Here is a 19,961-nt window from a genome sequence, read left to right as displayed (position 1 = left end):
TCAAGCATCTGCTGAAATGGACACAAATCACCGCTGAAATCCCAGCTGGCCCCTAGCCATAAAGCCCATTTTCAAGCCTCCTCCAGACTGATGACCAGACAGCCAAGGCCATCAGACATCGCTATTGCATGAACTCCTGGGCATTTCCTTTGGAGAGAGCCCATGCGCCTCCAGCAGCAGCTCTACCTGGCTTGCAGCGTGCTCCTCTGGTCCCAACAGCCAGCGCTACCTTCATCCGTGTACAAACAACATCATCCCAACACACGGGAGCCACAGAACAGCTTCTCCACAGCTCTCAGAAAGGGCCAAAGCTCTGGAACCCTGAGGCAAAATGCTCCTTCAGCCCCAGGACACCGGGAGCACAGGCCCAGGGCCAGCCTCCCCCGGCACACGTCACACATCGGGGAAGCAGCGAGCTCAGACCCAGCCCTGCCCAGAAGGCACCGCTACCTGCCAGCAGCCCCAGGTTTGCCAGCACTCCTCTCTGCAGGACACACAAGCACTGGCAAGAGCCAGGACAGCACCAACAGCAACCTGCTTGCAGAGAAGGGAGACAGCCAGAGGGAGCTTGGGACTGCTCCAGCACAGGGAAGACCAGTGTGCTCCAGCAACTGCATCACATCTTCTCACGGCAGAGCAGGATGCACTGGTTGCCACAAGCCCGAAACCTCCCACTGCCTCTCCCTGGATGTTTGTGGATGCAAATGCCTGCGCAAAGCCCAGCAAGGACATGGTCCTGGGAGCAGCAGAGTAACGCAGTGCAGCTCCTGGCCAGCACCCAGCAGCACCCACAGCACAGGCCTGATGGGCAGAGCTACTGCAAAACCTAAGAAAGTTCTATCAAGTGCTGACCCTCAGGGTCCCTCCAAGCCCTGCACCCCCACACCAAGCACCTTCTACACCACACTGTGCAGGCCAGCCAGAGATACACAAATCCTATGACAATCTTGCTCTGGCCATAGGTAAGAGCAGGATTTCCATGCTTTAAAGAGAGAGAACATCTCCTTTGCCAGCCCCAGCTTGCAGAGAGAACTAGCGAGGAAACGTATGCTGTAGCTTGCAGGTCCAGCACAGCACAGTCCTTCCAGGACCAGGAGGGAGCCACACAGGGAGGCCACCCAACAAAACCCAGCAGCATATTATCCACACGTTGAAAGGACTAGGGCAAGGGATGGACCATCTTCAGGAAGTCAGGGTTGCACTTAAGGCAGCAACTACTGTATCAGGAAAGCTCTTGGTGCTACAACAGTACTGGCTCCCAAGACATGGCAGGGACTAGCGTGAGCACATGAGCAGATGCCAGCCTGGTCTGAACATCTGCTCCAGAACAGGAGATCTTCCCAGAGATGTGGCTGAGCCTTCCACATTGCACCCCCACAACACCCAGAGCTGCACCCCTTTCTTGCACCCACCCCAAACACCAAGGGAACCCAACACATGACTGCAAGAACATAGCTGTGAACTTTGGTGTGCTCCTGCCCTCAAGTCTCTGGGAGCACATCAGCTTCACCACCCCAGAAGGGACCAGGCTCCTGCCATCCCAGTCCAGGAAGTACTTCTCTAACTGGGCCCCCACAAGCAACCTTGATGCAGACCCTCTTTCCCTGCCAGGTTCGACCATGCTGTTGGCACACTCTGTGCTGCTGCTGGCTTGGTCAGCCCCGTGGAGACATCGGGTTACCTTACCTTCCCCACATAGAGCGGCTCCGTGCCCGTGTACTCCTCCACCACAAAGAACTGATTCCAGACCCAGCCACGCTTCACTCGCCCGCTGGCCAGCAGCGCGGGGTCTTCCTGCTGCCCGAGGCCAGGGCCCTCAACAGAAGTGTGCATGGCCCAGGCTCCCAGCTCCTGGATGGCGCAGAACAGCAGCAGCATGGTCCACAAGAATTCCTGCAGACCGTTCGCCATTGCACTTTAGGAAGCTGCGTGAGCAGTAGCTTTTGGACAGGAAACTGGCATCCTTTAGGGAAGAGGAGGAAAGCCCACACTAGCAGCAGAAGGCTCCCTGGTCAATGCAGAACATTCCCATCCTTGTTGCACACCATGTTCTGCAGCTGGAACACTTCTGTCCCAGCAGGCTGGAGTCACTTCTGTGACAACACACGTCCCAGACAGCCTGCTGCTAGCACAGGGGCAGTCAGTGCTGGTGCCTTGCCAGCTGCTCCTGGGGCTCCAGAGACGAGCCTGGCGGCTGGCATTTGTCCCCAGGGACAGAGCAGTGCAGCTCCGTTCCTAGTTGGGGAACAGGGTCACGCACTGCTGGCTGGCAGGGGTACGGGTACCCACAGCAGGCATCCACAGGAAGGGAAGGGAAGAGAAGCTTCTCCATGCACGGTTCCTCAGAGGAGTTACCGGGATGAGCTGCTGTGGCCAGTGTCTGCCTGTTCTTTGGTGGCCCTGGGCTACTGCGTGAGGGTTCTGGCAGCAGAGGTGCCTATGTCACATGAGCAGTTCACAAGCCCATTTGTAACTCCCATCTTTCAAGAGATGATATTCCAGCACCTTGCGAAGGGTCCTTTGCCCAGCTGATGCCGGTCACTTCCATCATCTGCTGGCTCACACAGGGAGGTGCAGGGTAGCCGTCAGCATCCCCAGGAGCCTGGAAAAGACCAAGGTGTCAGTGCTGGTGTGAGAGTGGGTCTCCATGCCCCACCATGCTGCTGCCTGCAGCCTTGGTCACTGTGTGCCACCCTCCCCTGCCCCAGGTGCCCCACCACAGAGCCCAGCCTCCATTAGAGCAGATACCCCGGAAAGGAGGGCAGAACTGCACAGAACTGCGGCACGTTCTTCAGCACTATGGATGTTTGCTTGCTCCAGAAGAGCTCCAAGACCAAGGAGTTGCCGTCACAGGTACCTCCTTACCATGCTGCCCTGGTTGAGGACGGGAGCGGAGTCTGCTGCCAGAGCAGGTCACCACTGCTCGCACTGGTGGGAGATGTGTGGGCAGGACCCTGGCACAGCAAAGCTGCTGCTGCCTGCACAGGGCCAGACCACACCAGTCCCTCATGCTGGGGATGGCAGCACCTGACAGTGGGAAATACTGTCTCACCACCTGGCTGACTTTAACAGTGTAAGAAAGGGCTGTGAAGTAAGCTTCAAGCCACCCACAAGGCACTAAGGATAAAGACATGAGACCTGTGGCCAAGGTTAGGTTGCATTCAGTGAGCACCTGGGGAGAAGAGGCCTGACCAGGACATGGGGATGGGTATGCAGCATCCATCTCTCCCTGAACCAAAAGCTTGAGCTTCCACCAGAGCTCAGCGACACCAGTCACAGCCAGAACTACGCATGAAACATCTTCACTGGTTTGCAGAGCTGATCTCTTCAACATTTGTTACTCTAAATAGGATGTGGAAGAGGATGAATGGAAAGGGGATGCTCCTGGAGTAGATACCCATCTACTCCCCATAGAAGGCGAACTGGATTCTATTGCACACAGCCCTCTCCATAATTCTGAACAACCTCAGCACTTTAGAGGTGGGGCAGCTTGTAAGTATTTCCCCAGCTCTTCCTTGCACTTGCCATTCCCCTGGTGTGACTGCAGGGCAGTTTCCCGAAGCATCCAGTGAGCTACACTGACATCTCTGCATCTGCCTGTCTGAACAAACGCTGAGAAACATGAGGCATTAATGCCAGGTATCATTCCACACTGCCTTTTCACAAGTAGTGTGTCACGCAGTGTGCACAAATCTATTCAGACACAAGGCTAACACTCATGTTCTACTCCATGCACAACTAATAGCACTCATACACACTGGCACTCTTTTCTGTTTTGTGCCTTACGTGGGTGTACACATGCCCTCCAGTTACACATGCTGATTCCACACACGTGTGCATCAGCTGTAGCATGTGCAATCCCTGTGCACTTCATGCTCCAGTGAGCACAGGGTCCCCAGTATATTTTTATCTTGGCAATCAATAGTACAGAAGCACCAACATTCCTCCCCACCCCTCTTCCCTCCCAGACTGTTTGCTATTAAGACATCTCTACACCAGCCATAGGAGGTAGTTGGCAACGGCACGACTTCCTCTTGCAGTCAGGCCTCCCCATGCAGAAGCCATTCCTGCCACTGCTCCTGAAGGGTCAGTCTTGCCAACCTGGTGAGAATGCCCATCATCAGACATTTCCCATTGGAGACTATAGCTAGGGGAGCAAGGTGGCCTGTTGATGAGTGATGGACTGAGTCTTTCCATCTTGCTGTTAGAAGTCTCACAGGATAAAGCAACTGCAGCCTTCATCGATCAAACATAGATATGAAGGTCCCTGCCCTGGAGCAATGGAGCTGAGGCTGCTCACCCACAGCTGGCTTCAGAGCAAGAGATACTGACAATAACAGGACACATACAAACCTATTTATGAAGCCTACATGGATATATAGAAATACATATAACAAGATTCGGTTGATATGCTGGAGGGAAGGGATGCCATCCAGAGGGACCTTGACACACTTGTGAGGTGGGCTGATGCCAAACTTATGAAGTTCAACCATGCCAAGTGCAAGGTCCTACACATGGGTCGGAGCAATCCCAGGCACAGCTACAGGTTGGGCAGAGAAGAGATTCAGGGCATCCCAAGCAGAAGGACTTGGGGGTGTTGGTCGATGAGAAAATGAACATGAGCTGGCTTCAGCTTCAGCTCACAGCCCAGAAACCAACCGTATCCTGGGCTGCATCAAAAGGAGCGTGACCAGCAGGTCAAAGGAGGTGATCCTGCCCCTCTACTCTGCTCTCATGAGACCTCACCTGGAGCATTGTGTGCAGTTCTGGTGTCCTCAACATAAAAAGGACATGGAACTGTTGGAACAAGTCCAGAGGAGGCCACAAGGATGATCAGGGACTGGAGCACCTCCCGTATGAAGACAGGCTGAGAAAGTTGGGGCTGTTCAGCCTGGAGAAGAGAAGGCTGCGTGGAGACCTCAGAGCAGTCTTCCAGTGTCTGAAGGGGCCTATAGGGATGCTGGGGCGGGACTCTTCATTAGGGACTGTAGTGATAGGACAAGGGGTAATGGGTTAAAACTTAAACAGGGAAAGTTTAGATTGGATCTAAGGAAGAAATTCTTTACTGTGAGGGTGGTGAGGCACTGGAATGGGTTGCCTGAGGAAGCTGTGAATGCTCCATCCCTGGGGGTGTTCAAGACCAGGTTGGACAGAGCCTTGGGTGCCATGGTTTAGCGTGAGGTGTCCCTGCCCATGGCAGGGGAATTGGAACTAGATGGGTCCTTTCCAACCGTAACTATTCTATGATTCTAAGATACAGCATACCATTGCTGCAAACAGCATCTCTCCCATTTCTCACATCTAGGAAATTTGTAGCTATTTTGGAGAAAGTTCCCCAGACACTGAGAGATGTCAATAAGCCAAACAGCACAAGCCAAGCTAGAGCAAAAGCTTCAGGCCAGCACCCAGGGCAAAGACTAAGTGTGGCAAGAACACCATATCCAGCATATCTGCCTTTGCTACTTAGCAGCACTTTCTCAGGCAATGCCCCCAGATGTGTCTGAAGTCAGAGTCCAAATGAGTTGTACTTGGTAAATGTGATCACCAGAAAGAGAACTTAAATAGTCCATTTGCACATGTTCTCAATGACTACTATGTAAGCAGAGCCTTGGGGAGAGGCACTCACCAGTTGCTGAATTCTCCCACCCTGACACCCTCTCTTTGCCATCCAGGCTACTCCATGCTGGTTTATAAAGCCCTCCCAGAAGCCTGACAAGGGAGCAGTTCTGCAGCCACTGAATACCTCCTGAATACACAGGGAAACCAAAAGCAAGCCAGCCCAATGGTGCAAATCCAGGCACCACACCAGCAGCATCAGCATCCAAGAGCCACGGCTGGGCTGGCAAGAAGGCAGCACTTTGCCCTGCCAGTCCCACTGCAGTGCTCAGGGCACAGAGCCTGCAGACAGCACCAGTACCGGCTCTTGAATGCTGTCAGAGCCACCTCATCGCACCATTCCACACCTGAGTGGCAGCTGCAAGCCACCGATGCCTGCCACAGCCCACCTACCCCAGCCACACACTGCATTGGCATCCTAGTCATTCACTCTGCCTTTTCCTGCAGCCTTGCTGGAGTTAACTTGCTACTTGCACATAAAAGCAAGTAGCTAAATCCTAAACAGTATCAATGAGCCCAAAGTACCAATTTAAATACACACACTAACGCCAGGCGGAGAAGAGGAAGCCAGGGCAAAAGATGAGGCAGTGGGTGAGCACAGCTGCAGCAGAGCTGCTGCTCCCTGGCTGGGCACAGCCTGGCCCACAGTTCCCAAGGCAACTTGCTCAGCCCTGCTGCATCCGAGCACTCCACGGAGCAGCCGCTGCCATGCGAGGAGGGTTCTGCTGAGCACGCACGGGCTGGGCTGCGTTGCTGTGGGAACCACAACCTTGTGTTTATTACATTTAGCACATTTCTCATCTTGCTGCTTCGTCTGAACTAACGTGGTTTGCTGGTGTCTGTCTTGTGATTCCAAAGCTCAGCCACTCTCAGCTCTTTTCATGCTCTTCCTATGGGCAGCAATGGGGGTGGTGTACCCAGTTTGCCTCTGAGACAGCCAGGTACCAGACTGCACAGCCCATTGCACAACCTATTGCGAGCTCCAGCGCACCCAGAGTGCACTCCCTTCGTGCCTAGAGCTACCTAGAAACAATGACCCAGGGACACATCTGGGGCAAGGCTCTGACACAAACCAAATTCTTCTCCACCCATAAATTCTCAGCCTGTCTTCGGTCACAGCTCTGGGCCAGAGCAAGGGTCAGTGTCATGTCTCTTCTCAGTGTGCACATCTTTCTTTCTGGCTGTCACACGACAGAACTCTTCCAGGCACAGCAGACCCAAGAGCCCCAAGTCCTGCTTGTGTCTTTGCAGCAATAGGATTCAAAGTACCCCAGGGCTGCAAAGAGCCACAGAAATCCCGTGCACAGGAATCAAGACTCACACAACATTTATTTGCCTAAGTTATTGAAGACCTTTCACCCGCAGCTGGAAATGCCACTTCTCTCTGCTACATGTGAGCAGCGGAGCCATAAATAACTAGTGGGAGCTGCAGTTGCATCCAGAGCCACAGCACAGCATCTAAAGCAGGCAGCAGCACACATCTGCGGGGGCACTGCACACAGACACCCAACGGCAGCAAGCCCAGCATTCACAGTGCCAGGCAATAGAGCACCAGCCCCACACCACCCATGTTCAGCCCAACACTGCCTCTCCTGCTGCTGTCATCCTGCTTCCCAATTATCAGCACAACTCCCCGCTTCCCTCCCTACACGAGCTTGTGCAGTTTGTCGGTGTGTATTTGGCACAGCCATACTGTACATCATGTTGACAGTAGAAATTACATCCTGAGCTTATGTTTTACACTGTGCTCTGTCAGAACTCACTGCAGCCCAGTGATCAGGACAAATTGAATAGCATCCCATCCGTGTCAATATTTATTTCATTTTACAAATGCAGGCTGATGCAGGGAGAAGCAGGCAAGAGGGGAGGGGAAGACACAGGAAGCAACAGCACACAAAGCACTGCCCAATACATCGCAGTCCCACACCTCTAAACCACACAATTGCCCAAGAGAGCTACAGTCCCAGAGCCAGGGCAGTAGCAGCCCTGGAGCCCAAGGAGGCTTGATCCCAGCAGGAGGCAGTGCTCCCTGTGCCTCTAGCTCTATCAGAGAGACTGCCACAGCAGTACTGTTCCTCTGAGATAAGCAATAGAACATAGAGAGTTCCCCATCAGCTACAAAAAATGCAACGGAATAGGAGAGCCCTCCCTCCTCTACCCCAGCTTGCTACCTGAGCTAGCACAGGCCTGGATGCACCGCCTCGGCTCCTCACAACCTCCAGAGTTGCATGAGCTGCCTGCACCAGCCTTGGGACTGCTCCATTTGTTCAGAATGGCCACCAGGATGCTACAAAAGCTGCTGAGGAGGAAAGCACTGCTTGTGCTATCTTTGGGAAGGCAAAGCTCCAGAATAAATACCAAATACAGCTACTGTACAGGGAAGGTGGAGAGATGAGCACAGGGAGATGCAAGAGGCAGATTGGAGATATACACAAGAGCACAGACACAGCCTTGTCAGTGGCTTGCAGGGCTGCTTCAAATAAGCGGGACTACAGCATCTTTGGAGACAACCCAAGACAGGAGTCTGAGGGTCAAAAGCTTCTGCTAGATCCCCCCAGCCAGCGGCCAGACCTCACTGATGGAGTGGCAGGAGTAGCACCACCTCACACCAGCTCCTTCCCCAGACAAGGCAAGTCCATCTGGAGACTCTCCAAACTGCAGGGCAGACCTCCAGCACCAACCAGGCCCTCCATTCTCTGCCCAGCACCTCATGACCCCAGTGTGCCTTCATGCAGCAACCAGAGGGTGAGCACCAGGCCCAGCACCGTCCACATGTGCCAGCTTGTGTCAGCCGCACAGGAACAGACAAAGCCACAACAAGCACAACAGCAGCTCTGGAGCCACACAGCACCAGCTCAGTCTGCATCACAAGGAGCCCACCTCCCTCGCAGCCAACAGCCCAGCCTTAGGCAGACCTGGCTGGGAGACAGGGCAACAAAAAGCCTGCAATTACTTCAACAGCAATTCTCTCGTGCTGCTGACAGTGCAGCATGTGGTGTGTAACCACATCTCCTCCTGATAAACAGAATTAAAATCCACTTAACGCTCCCCTTCCTGGGAAAAGGAACAGGCTGTCTAGAGCATACTTCTAGTATATGTTGTATGGAGGTAATACAAGCATGGCAAGGCTGCTGCAAAGCTTTAAGATGGTTCATAATCTCAGTCCTAAGGCTAAGACATGAACCCAGGCTCTCTGGAGCTCACTTTCTGTACTGGATATTGTAAGCAAGCCGAGACAAAGACACTTTTTTCTTTTATGAACTTTTCCCCAAAATCCAAAGATGAGGGAGGAGACAATCTTGCCAGACATAAGATGCTATCAACTCCAGACACATGGCAAGTGTATTGCATGCAAGCGTCCAACAAGCCCACATGCTTGTCAACACACCTCAGTACCACACAAACCCTGGACCACTGCACCATGGCCAAGCACCCACCTATATCCCCCTGGCTTTCCACAGTTCCTTCATAGAAACTGTGCATTCAAGAGGCATTTTACAATTACCTCTTTGGGCTGGACAACACAGTAGTCAGGGCATTCAGCCTTCAGCCCTACAGGGAGGGATCTGCAGATTTAAATCACTAGGGGCCAACACCACAACCTAGCTGCTGCTCCAGCTGCCTCTACACCACTGCAGTACCCACAGCCACAATTGTCTTCGGAGGGAATACATTAACATGCATTGCTGGTTCTGTAAAGGACATCAGCACTGGTGAGAGCAAAGGTGTGGGATGTGACACTCACCCACATCAAGACAGATTATGGTCATAGCCACTGCACTACAAGTTCCCATTCAGACCAAATTCACTACAAGTTCCCATTAGCAGATCCCACTGGTGATGTAGCATTTAAGGTTCAACATTCAGACAAAACAAAGCCGGACAACGTGTCAGAACACCGTGGTGCCACAGAAAGCAGCTGCAAGCTAGACATGGTTTCACCAGTGCAAACTCTGGAACACCCCAAGCATCAATCTGCTGAACCACGTTCTCTAGAAGGACACTCTAGTTCAGTGTCCCTTCCACAATCTCAGCATATTTCCATAACCTCTCACAATCAAGCGAGAGATGGCTACAGATCTGGATAGCACACAGAACCTTAGAATGGCTGTTGTTGGAAATGACCTTTGAAGAATGGGGTTGATTGAAGAATAGGGCTGTAAATAAGTAACCTCAAGAACGTCAGGCTTTGCTAGCAAGAATAGAGAAAACGAAATTACTAAAATAAGCTTTGCCAGAACCACCTGGTGGTTACTGATATGACAGTGACCCTAAAACAAAGCACTGAGGAAATAACCACTGGGGGTCCGAAAGCCCGCTACCACATTTTTGTATGTGTACAGAGGGCATTCTCTAAGAAGTATGATGTAATGTATGTAATCTAATGAATAGGTATGTTTAAGGACAATATAATCACAGCCTGGTTGATGCCTGGGAGGGACACGCTTGGAGGAGCTATCCCCCGTGTCTCCCAGCGCCGCAATAAAGAATACCTGCTTGTCAACTTAAAACTTTGTTGGCGAGGTCCTGGAGTTTTCTCTGAATCACCTTAAGACCATCCAGTTCTGACACAGCACCACAGAGTGTACAAATACTGGAGAGAAGTGGCCAAGGGATTCAAAACTTAAAGGCTTTTGACAGAGGATACTTAAATTACTTTTACTTATGCAGTGAAAGGCCTGTGTTACTGGATGAACATACCCCAAGTGGAGGTCCAGACTGTGCAAAAAAATACCTGATAGCAATCTGCCTTTCAGCAAGTCTTCAGCCCTGATACAGAGCACACAGGAAAATAATGATAAAATCAAGTTTTCTCGCTAATGTCACCCTAGCCTCAGTGTTGACAACAGAGCAGAAAGCCCATTATACTTAGTAAAAGTTTAGTCATGCTTGTTCTTGAAGTAAATCTCTGGGTTTCCTCTTTCTGTTTCATTGGAATTATTCTCCTGGTAGGGGTCTTCTTCCTCTGCTTTTTTTTTTTTTTCCCCAGATCACTTGCACACAGTCCAAGTAAGTCAGTTTTTTCCAGACGAATTTCTACTTACAAAATGCTCAGGACTGAATGACTAAACATCTCTCTTCTCTTTAAGTTATTTTAAATTTAACGCCATCAGCTCTTGAGACTCCGCCCCACAGTCCTGCATCCAGCTATGGGGCCCCAGCATAAGATGGATATGAAGCTGATGGAGCGAGTCCAGAGGAGGCCACGGAGATGCTGCGAGGGCTGGAGCAGCTCTGCTCTGGAGCCAGGCTGAGAGAGCTGGGCTGGGGCAGCCTGGACAAGAGAAGGCTCCTGAAGGGGAGACCTGAGAGCAGCTCCAGTGCCTAAAGGGGCTGCAGGGAACCTGGAGAGGGGCTTGGGACAAGGGCCTGTAGGGACAGGCCAAGGGGAATGGCTTGAACCTGCCCCAGGGGAGACTGAGCTGAGCTCTTAGGCAGAAGCTCTTCCCTGTGAGGGTGCTGAGGCGCTGGCACAGGGTGCCCAGAGGAGCTGTGGCTGCCCCATCCCTGGCAGTGCTCAAGGCCAGGTTGGACACAGGGGCTTGGAGCAAGCTGCTCCAGTGGAAGGGGTCCCTGCCCGTGGCAGGGGTTGGAGCTGGAGGAGCTTTAAGGTCCCTTCAACCCAAACCAGGCTGGGATTCTAATTATTGTCGTCTTTGATGCTGCCATGAGAAATTCTAAGAGAGTGCAGCAACTGTCAGAGGAGGAGCTATTCGCAACCTTTGGATTTCTCATGTTCCGTCACTTGCTGCTATCAGACACACTGGGAGGAACAGTATTTGTTAAAGCTCTCACACAAACATTGTTTGGAAAAGAGTATTTTCAAAGTTCAGGAGATTTTTTTCCTCCAAATCATCTTTGGTCCAAGTTTCAAAGAAATTTTAATTGCAAGGAAAATCTCAGAGTCTGCCTTAGGGAAGAAGTTTTACAGCCATAACGGTCTCGCTCTGCAGCAATTCTTTTCCAAATACAGAATTTTCATGCCTTGTCTACGTGAATACAATACTTTTAATTTGCCTTTAGAAACAATCTCGGAGAGGGGGTGGAAGCAAAGGATCTTCCTGTGGCCCTGAATACATACATGATGCTCTCTGCGCAGGCCTGGGAGAAACCACCTCCAAGGCAAGAAGGAACGGAGAGCACAAAGCTGCTCTGCACACAACATGTGCAGGCTGGAGCGCAGCTTCCCCCATGGGGCAGGGAAGCTGCACCAGCAAAGCCAGCACATCTGCACCTATGTGCACACAAGGAGCTGGCTGGCCACAGCTCCTGGGAGGTTCCGAGTCATCAGGCAGAGCAATCAGCCTCCAGGACAAACTCCTGCTCCAGCTCAGCAGGTGAAAGCTGCGTGCCAAGGAGGCAAGTCAGACTGATGGCAGAAGCCCCAGCCCCAGAGAGGATTGCTGCCCAGAACCAGAGCCTAGGAACTGCCTGACGGACCCCAGAAACAGCAGCCACTGCCCTGCTGTGCTCTTTGTGCTTTCACCTTTCCAAAAGTCACCCTCCAGGCCCCTGAGCACACCAGGTCCCTTCCTGCTACTCAGCACAGGGACTGCAAGCGCCTGCATGGCGCATCCCTTGCACACCAGTTCTGGTAGTCCCACACCAGTCCCTCCTGCTCTTCGGACATTCCCATTCCTGCTTGCTGCAGTTACGCATGCAACACCCAGCACAGTTTCAGAGGAGCAGTAGCAGAAGGTGCTTCCCTCCTGCTCCTCAGAGGGGAAGCCCCCCTGGCCTTATGGATCCCCAGTCAGCTCCAGAGGCAGAAGCCTGACGCCTGAGCAACAACAAAGCACCAGCAGGCACCAGCCTCCTCACCCCTCTGCACTCACTCACTGCAGTGCTGAAGCCTGGGAATCTGGCAGTGCAGGGCACAGCCGCCAGCACAGCTGGACACAGACACTGGCACACAGAGAACACCCCAGCACAAACTCCTGCTGCCACCTCACCGAGCCCCGCACATCAGGAGTGCTGGCTCTGACCCAATGGGAGAGGGAAGGCTGATCCCAAGGGATGCTTCAAGGGATTGCAGGTGAGTCACTCCTCCCTGGGAACCTGACAAACTGCCTTAAGTGCCAGCAAAAAAGGAAAACAAAGCACTTGAGCATTCGGATTTGACAGGGCATGGCTAGTCTCTCCTTTGCATAGCACAGCTGTATGCTGCAAAGCACTGTGCATGCTGGGTCCCACCAATGACTTCAGCAGAGAAAGGAAACACAAAAGATCTCCCCGGCTCCTCAAAGGCTTGTGAACAGAACCGTTAACAGAGCCAGAAGACTCAGCTCTAGACAGCTGAGGGGAGACAAAAAAGCCACCCCAAACAAATAATAAAGAGAAGCCCCATTATCACAAGCCCAAGTTTGATACAAAACCTGGAAGGTGTAAAACCAAGCAATTAGTTCAGTCATGACCTGGCAGAAAATGACAAGGGACCCCATGTAGGAAGCAAAATCCAGAAATGACAGATTATCACCTTAGTCAAGGCTATTGCAAGAAACTTCTGAAGATCAGGACTGAGCCAGAGGACTGGCCAAACAGGAACTGAAAGTCAGTGCCAAACTGGCATTAACACCCAGGTGAAAAAGAGAGAGCTCATGAGGGACACCTTATCTCTAGCTGAGCAGGGTGACAAGGTGACGTTGCTGCTCCTCCGGTGCCTGCCTGCTGCAATGGACAGGGACTTAGCTCTTCCTGCACATCCTTGCCCTGGGCTTGGCACCACTGGCAGAGAGCATCAGAGATCCTCTGCCCCCAAGGGTGAGTGGTGATGGTTACGTGGGAGACATCTGCAGCCATTGAGCATCTGTCACAACTGCCAGGCTGGACAGAGTTCCCTCCTGCTGAGCTCCAGAGCTCAGAGCAGGTCTTTAATTTTAGGATCTGGATAGACGCTGCATGTGAAAGTCATTCCCTTACAAACACTCCGTACAGAGTCAGGAGCTGCATTCCCAACAGTCTCACATCTTTTATGCCACACTACTCATGAGGAGCCAGAAGTGGTCCTATAACAGCAAGACAGAGTCTTGTGGAAGGTGCCCTTGCCTGTGGCAGGGGGTTGGAACCGGATGAGCTTTAAGGTCTCTTTTGACACAAACCAGTCTAGGATTCTGTGATTTCACCTCTACCTCTCCAGGCACACAGCTGAGGGCAGAGGTGCCCTGGTATCACAGCTGTGTAAGCAAAACCCGAGAAACAGAGAAGAGGGCAGAAACTCCTTTACCCAGAGGGACTGATGGACTGATCTCTTGGGAAAGGGGCTGAGTCAAGATGGGAAGACTCAGAGACAGGAAGGCTGTCACCCCTGGGGTCATGCATGGCAGAACAGCTGCAATACAGACAAAACTTCACTTAAATGCAAAACCAGGAGTTTTAGCACCCTATCTGGTCGAATCAGACTTTTATTTCCTTCCATACCCAGTAAATTCTCTTCACAAAGAGCAAGAAAAAAGGAAGTAAAAGCCCTAATAAATGCTGGAAGAGAAGGGAGCTCACACCAACTCCCAGCCCAGCGTAGCTCCTGGATAATCTAGGCAAATAGTTTATTTTTCTCTCCAGTATCATTTTCCCAGCTTGATCTCTACTGTCACAGTATGATGGTTTCACCCCATTAGCCTTGCTTAAAAAAGTGATCCCAGGACTGTGAGTGTTATTGCCCACATAAATCAGGAGGCTTTGAATACGGAGCACCTTTAAATAAACAGCTGATGGAAGTGAAGTTCCGGGATCATTATTAATAGCTTTTCATTTCTGTGTCCGCTGTGCTGTGACATTCTTTCCCAGCAGAAAGCCTCCGCTTCCTATCCCCAGTACATCTGATCCCATGAGTCTTCCAGTCAGAATGAATGACTGTACCTTTGTGTTAATTGCACAGCCCGTTCCACAAACGGAATACTAATACTGACCAGCAAGAGGAGAGCCTGCAGACCAGGAGCAATGGGACAGGCTGAAGGGAGCACACCAGCCCCACCACCTTCCCTGCACACAGAGGTGAGGAGAGCTGATCCTCTTGCCTCCCTTTAAGGAGGGGCAGAACTCGGCTCTTGCAACACACACCAGTAAATGCTACAACAGGTAACAAGGCCCTGCTCCACTTCTGTCCTGTCTTCCCGGACACACATAGGCTTTTCCTACTCTGCCAACCCCATCACACTTCTCACATACCCCCACAACCAGAATGATGCCTTTCAGTCTCTGCTTTGCAAACAACTGACTGAGCCCAAAGGGACACAGAGCCCTGGAGAGGCAGCCACCACAGAGCAGTCCTGGCAGAACTTAAAGGTGCTATTCAAAGACTTCACCTGGCCAGATCCAGTTTGTTTTTCACTAGCACGCCTTGTCCAGGTGGAATTCTCCTCCTCCACCTTCAGGTATTAGGGTCTCTCCCAGAGCTGCAGGCAGGGGCACAGTAGCCACAGGCACCTGGGGTACCATGGACAGATCTAAGGGCAGCTAACAGTGGGAGAGACAATTCCATCTCTTCCATTCCCGTCTCCCAGGGTGATGAGCCTGGGATGGGACTCATCAAAACGAACCTGGGCACCTGCTCTGGAAGTACCTGCTCTGGAAGTTTCTGCTCTGTCATCTGCTGCGAGCACTGACATACAGGTGCTCCCAGTCTGGATTCCCAAAATCCTCATGCCTAGGACACAAGCAGAGTTGCCAGTGCTGCTGTGTCAGCAAACTCCACCATCCCCCAGGTCTGTGGCTCAGAAGAAAGACCAAGTTTCTCCTTGGAAAGGGTGTTCAGGCTCTCTGAGCCACTTTGCCCAAAGAAAGGAGGAGATGGTTCTGCTGGTGGTCAGTCCCAAGACAGCTACAACATAAGGGCAAGCAAAAAGGCTCTACAGTGGCCAACAGTGCCCAGGAAGAGGCTGGCATGGGCTTTATGGCCTCCCTGCTCTTTCTGCCCTTTACTGCAGGGAGACAAGAACTGAGGGTCCTGCTGCTGCACTCCACCTCCAGTTCCCTTTTGCTGTTCTTGAATAATGACACCACAATCAGGTCATGCTGCTCAGAGACAATACACAGAATAAGTAAATATGCCAAAATGGCCTGTTGCTTTGGTGACCTTTGCTGTGTATAAATCCAAAGGGCTGCAGACAGCAGGAAATGCCAGCAACAGGTCATGGCTTTTGGTCTTACTGCCTGCTGCTTGCTCTTTCCCAAATCCAGTTCTCAGCAAGCAGATTCAGGACACAAGCACCAACACAGGCATGACAAAAGGCTCACCTATAGGAGAGACAAAGCAGAAGCAAGCATCAGAAAACTGTGGAGTGTGGCTGAACAAAGCTGAAAGTGACCACCACAAACAGGATGCGTTTCTTGGAGGACTTTAAGAGGAAAAAAAATTAAATTGTTATATCTGTATCCTGATTTCAGAGTCCTTCCCTAGCTCGAGTCTGAGTCATTGATACCACAAGGGACTGGTGCAGCGCTGCCACAGCCTTAAGACAAAGCAACAGTTGTGGGTCTGGTGGGGTTTTTTTTTGTTTGTTGGTTGGTGTTTTTATTTGTTTGTTTGGGTTTTTTTTTTTTTTTTGTTTTTGGGGGTTGTTTTGTTTGTTTGGTTTTTAACCAGAAGCTAAAATTTGGTTTCTGGAAAAATCAAAAATAAACTGATTCCTCCTCCACCCCCGCCAGTGTTGTATCTGCAGACTGTGGACCTGCTTCTAGCAGCCACATAGGATCTTTAAGCAAAGGAAATGTAGCTGGCACCACACACACAAAACAAGACAGCCTCAGCGTGTCACCAGAAACACTGCTTTCCAACCAGACTTCAGCATCCCATTGAAGCATCAGCTCTCAGCAGAGGCCAAATGTGCAAATTGCAGTTGAAAAGGAGAACATTTCCGAAAGCCTGAAGCACGTGAACACAGCAGACTAGAACAGAATCCTCAAGTAGCTTCACTTTAATGTCACTACCAAACCAACTGCACAATGAGGAAGGGACAGACTGGAAGCTCTGGGAACAAGCACTCTGCTCAGCACAAGTGATAAAGAGAGATTAATTGGCCAGTTCCTCAATAAGGCATAAAGGTCCAGGGCTTTGGTGTAAAACTCCATTAAACAAGATGGACATCTTCACTTCTGACATTCCAGGATGGACGTAGTGCAGGGTTTTGTAGAGGTCTTATTTTACAATTAAGCCCTTTGCCTCCGCCAGTCCCGGCGATAGCGAGACTGCGAGAACCTTTTCTCTCCAGCACGCAGGCTTTGAAGGGTCTTTCCTGATATATCTGCACAAAGCAGGGACCTTCGGGCCTTGTATGTAGGTTCTAATGTTATTATTATCAAAAGGAATAAAGAGGGACATTCTGAAGTAAGAGGCAGCAAAGCAGCCCAGGGAACAAAGGGAGAAGGAGAGAGAGATTACAGTAGCAACAGGGAGGAGAGAAAAGCAAATGGACACAGTGCATATGAAAGAATAAAGCCAAGGAGGGATACACGTACACGTGAGCAAGCAGGATCGTGCTGGAACACGTGAGGGTGTGTGCACACAAGAGGGGGCCTTGAAACCCACCCAAGCAGGCTCAGGCACTTGCAGCTCCAAGCCCTTCAGACCTACTGCACGTTTGCAGCCTTGCGGTGATTCAGCAAGGGGCCTACCCTGGAGTCCCCCAGCACTCGTGCAGGACTCCTGTGACCCAGTTCCTCCAGCACACAGCCCAACAGCCACACGGTACTGGTGACACTGAAAACCTTTGACTAAAACCATGGCTATGGGTGCCCTCACCAGCAGCACCCACGCTTTCCTCAGAGCACTTCCGTGCCTGAGAGGGGTGGAACCGGCAGCACACATATACACACACAAACTCCCACTTTTCCACAAGCAAACATGGCTTTCTGGCTCTGTCATCCTCACGTACCTTGTCCATTCACATCCTGCTCTTATTACTACACTGCAGACCCTTGCTCTGTCTCCCCTTATTCACTGGGCTGTTTCACTCATCCTTCTCCGCACTCCTTTCTAGTTTGCTTGATGACAATCAGATTAGAACTCATACATGTAGCCCCAAAGTCCCTAGTGTGTGCCCAAGCAGGCCCACCCAGAGCCCACCACCCCCAACCCAAGCAGGCAAATGCCAAAGTGTTTGGGCATCCAAAGGCAAGCGGTGTCCAGCCAAAAAGCCATTCTCGCCCATGCTGGACTCAGCTGTACACATCTCTTGCCACTCACTGCTGTCATCAGACCTCACGGTGAATTGACACCAAACATCACACCTGAACATGTAGTCACAGCGATTCAAAACCAGAATAAAAAGACACAGCTGCCTTGAGCAGGGCTGATGCCAGGCTTCTGAGAAGTCATGAGCCAGACACAAGCACTGCATCTGTGCAGTCCTCAGCCCTCCATGGTGGGGTGCATCAAAGGCATTAGCTCTTGAGACAGCTTTCCTCATCTTGGTGCACAGAGGCATAGATAGACCTCACACACAAAACCATGTAAAACATACAAACTTATCAAACTCTTCATGCACTGGCTAGAAAAGAAGAAAGAAAAACTGTCATTGCTATTTCTAAATATACTTGGGAAGCACCAGATAGTGATGGACTAGATATAAAAAAGACAGAGATGAGTCTCAATGCCAGCCTTTGATTGCTCACAAGGGAAGCACACATACTGCCTTGTAGAAGGCAGGACCAGACATTGTGTCCTACCTCTGCCTAAGCCCAGTTCAGCAGTGGTTTAAAAAAAAGGCCTTCCAGCCTGGTGCTTCATGGTCCCTCCCTCCCATCTCTATTTCACAGCAGCTTTTCACAACCAGGACGGTGCTTGGAACAAGTAACACAGCTGCAGGATTTTCTGGTTCTTGGACAGCCTTAAGGAAGGATTAGAAGACACCTCCCTAGAAGCACCAAACCTGACCGGAGCCCACACTCAGCAACTGAAGGGAGATACTCAGCAGCAGCTACAGCCACAGAGTGTCACAGGTCAGATTCTGTCCTGCCATCTCCACCACTGTGACAAACTGAGGCTAATTTACAGCAGGTACTGAGCTAGAAGCTCACTGCACACATGCAGCCCTGCTCCATGAGGCTTGCTTTCTGGCACTGAGCTGTCTCTTTAGCTTCTCCCAACAAAAACACATATCTGGCAGCATCACAGGCAATGGCATGCCTCTGCCCAGGACAGCTGGCGTGTGCCTTTGCCATCAGATCCACAGGACAGAGACATCATCTCCCCCTGCACTGCCCAGGTCTAGCAGAGGTGCTTTTGCAAAGGGCACCAGACACCTCCCTGAGGAGCAGACACCCCAAAGGGGCACGCAGTATGAGGTGTTTAGCAGTCCCTGTACTGGGTCTGGCTGGGATGGAGTTAATTGGCTTCATAGCAGCTTATACGGTGCTGTGTTTTAGATTGTAACCAAAACATCCCTGATAAGACACTGATGTTTTAGCTACTGCTGAACACGTTTGCACAGTATCAAGGCCTTCTCTGTTTCTCACTATACCCCTCAGTAAATAACCGGGTGCACACAAGAGGCTGGGAAGAGACACAACCAGGCAGATGACCCAAAATAATGAAAGAGATCCCATGCCATGTAACATCATGCTCAGTAAGAAAATGGGGGAGGAGGGAGCTCAGGGGAGTTAGCCACCTTTTGTTCAGAAACTGGCTGGGCATCAACCAGGCATGTGTTTGCCTTTGTATCCTTTGTTTTGTTTTCTTTCTCTCTTCTTCTGCTTCTCCTCCCCTTAGCAAACCATTTTTATCTCAACCCGTAAATTTTCCTTCTTCTACTTTCCTCTTCCCCTGCTCCACTTGAGAGTGAGCAAGCAGCTGTGTGGTGCTCAGCTGCTGATGGGGTTAACCCACAGCAGTCCCGAAACACATGGGGGCACCACCCCCAGAGCAGGAGCAGGCACCCGACCCCTGCAGCAGCAGCCACAGCACAGTGAGGAGGCTGCTGTTCTCCTTGTGGAACACTGAGCCTCTAACTCTCAGGGTGTGAGCTCACATCTCCTGTCTTGTAACAACCCGGGAGCACCAGCTCACCTGCCACCACCACCCAGTGAAGCAGCCCCACACCCGATCTCTAATTCACCAACGCATGTCAGCACGCTGAATCAGGTACAAAACTGATTCAAGCCCCAACTGATGGTTCCAGCATCCTTCCCAGGCAGACACGAGTCTCCCATCACACAAAAATGTAAACAGCTTTTTCAGACAAAATCCACATATGCTCATCTATGGTTGCTACTCCAGCTGGAGAAGGTTCAGTGCTTGGACTTCAGTTCATGCCTCAGTTGCTTTGTGGTACTGAGGAAGGCAGCAGCATCATCTGTGAGCACAACAGTCAGTCCTCTAGGCAGGACTAATGAGGATCCCATCTCCAGCC

General features: G+C 51.4%; 1 protein-coding gene across 6 annotated transcripts in view; it reads right to left on the bottom strand.

Moving 5' to 3' along the window:
• CDH22 (cadherin 22) overlaps positions 1 to 19,961 on the bottom strand; it is a 77,467-nt gene that overhangs the window by 50,732 nt on the left and 6,774 nt on the right. For all 6 annotated transcript variants that reach the window (XM_065691442.1, XM_065691441.1, XM_065691444.1 and 3 more), the window contains exon 2: positions 1,687 to 2,602. In XM_065691442.1, coding sequence (XP_065547514.1) covers positions 1,687 to 1,911 — 225 coding nt within the window. In that variant the 5' untranslated portion in view covers positions 1,912 to 2,602. The remainder of the gene's footprint in view (positions 1 to 1,686; positions 2,603 to 19,961) is intronic.

This window comes from Lathamus discolor, chromosome 11, assembly GCF_037157495.1.
Source record: "Lathamus discolor isolate bLatDis1 chromosome 11, bLatDis1.hap1, whole genome shotgun sequence".
Taxonomy (NCBI): domain Eukaryota; kingdom Metazoa; phylum Chordata; class Aves; order Psittaciformes; family Psittacidae; genus Lathamus; species Lathamus discolor.
The sequence above is the reverse complement of the archived record's forward strand: the minus strand, read 5'-3'. Positions and strand labels throughout refer to the sequence as shown.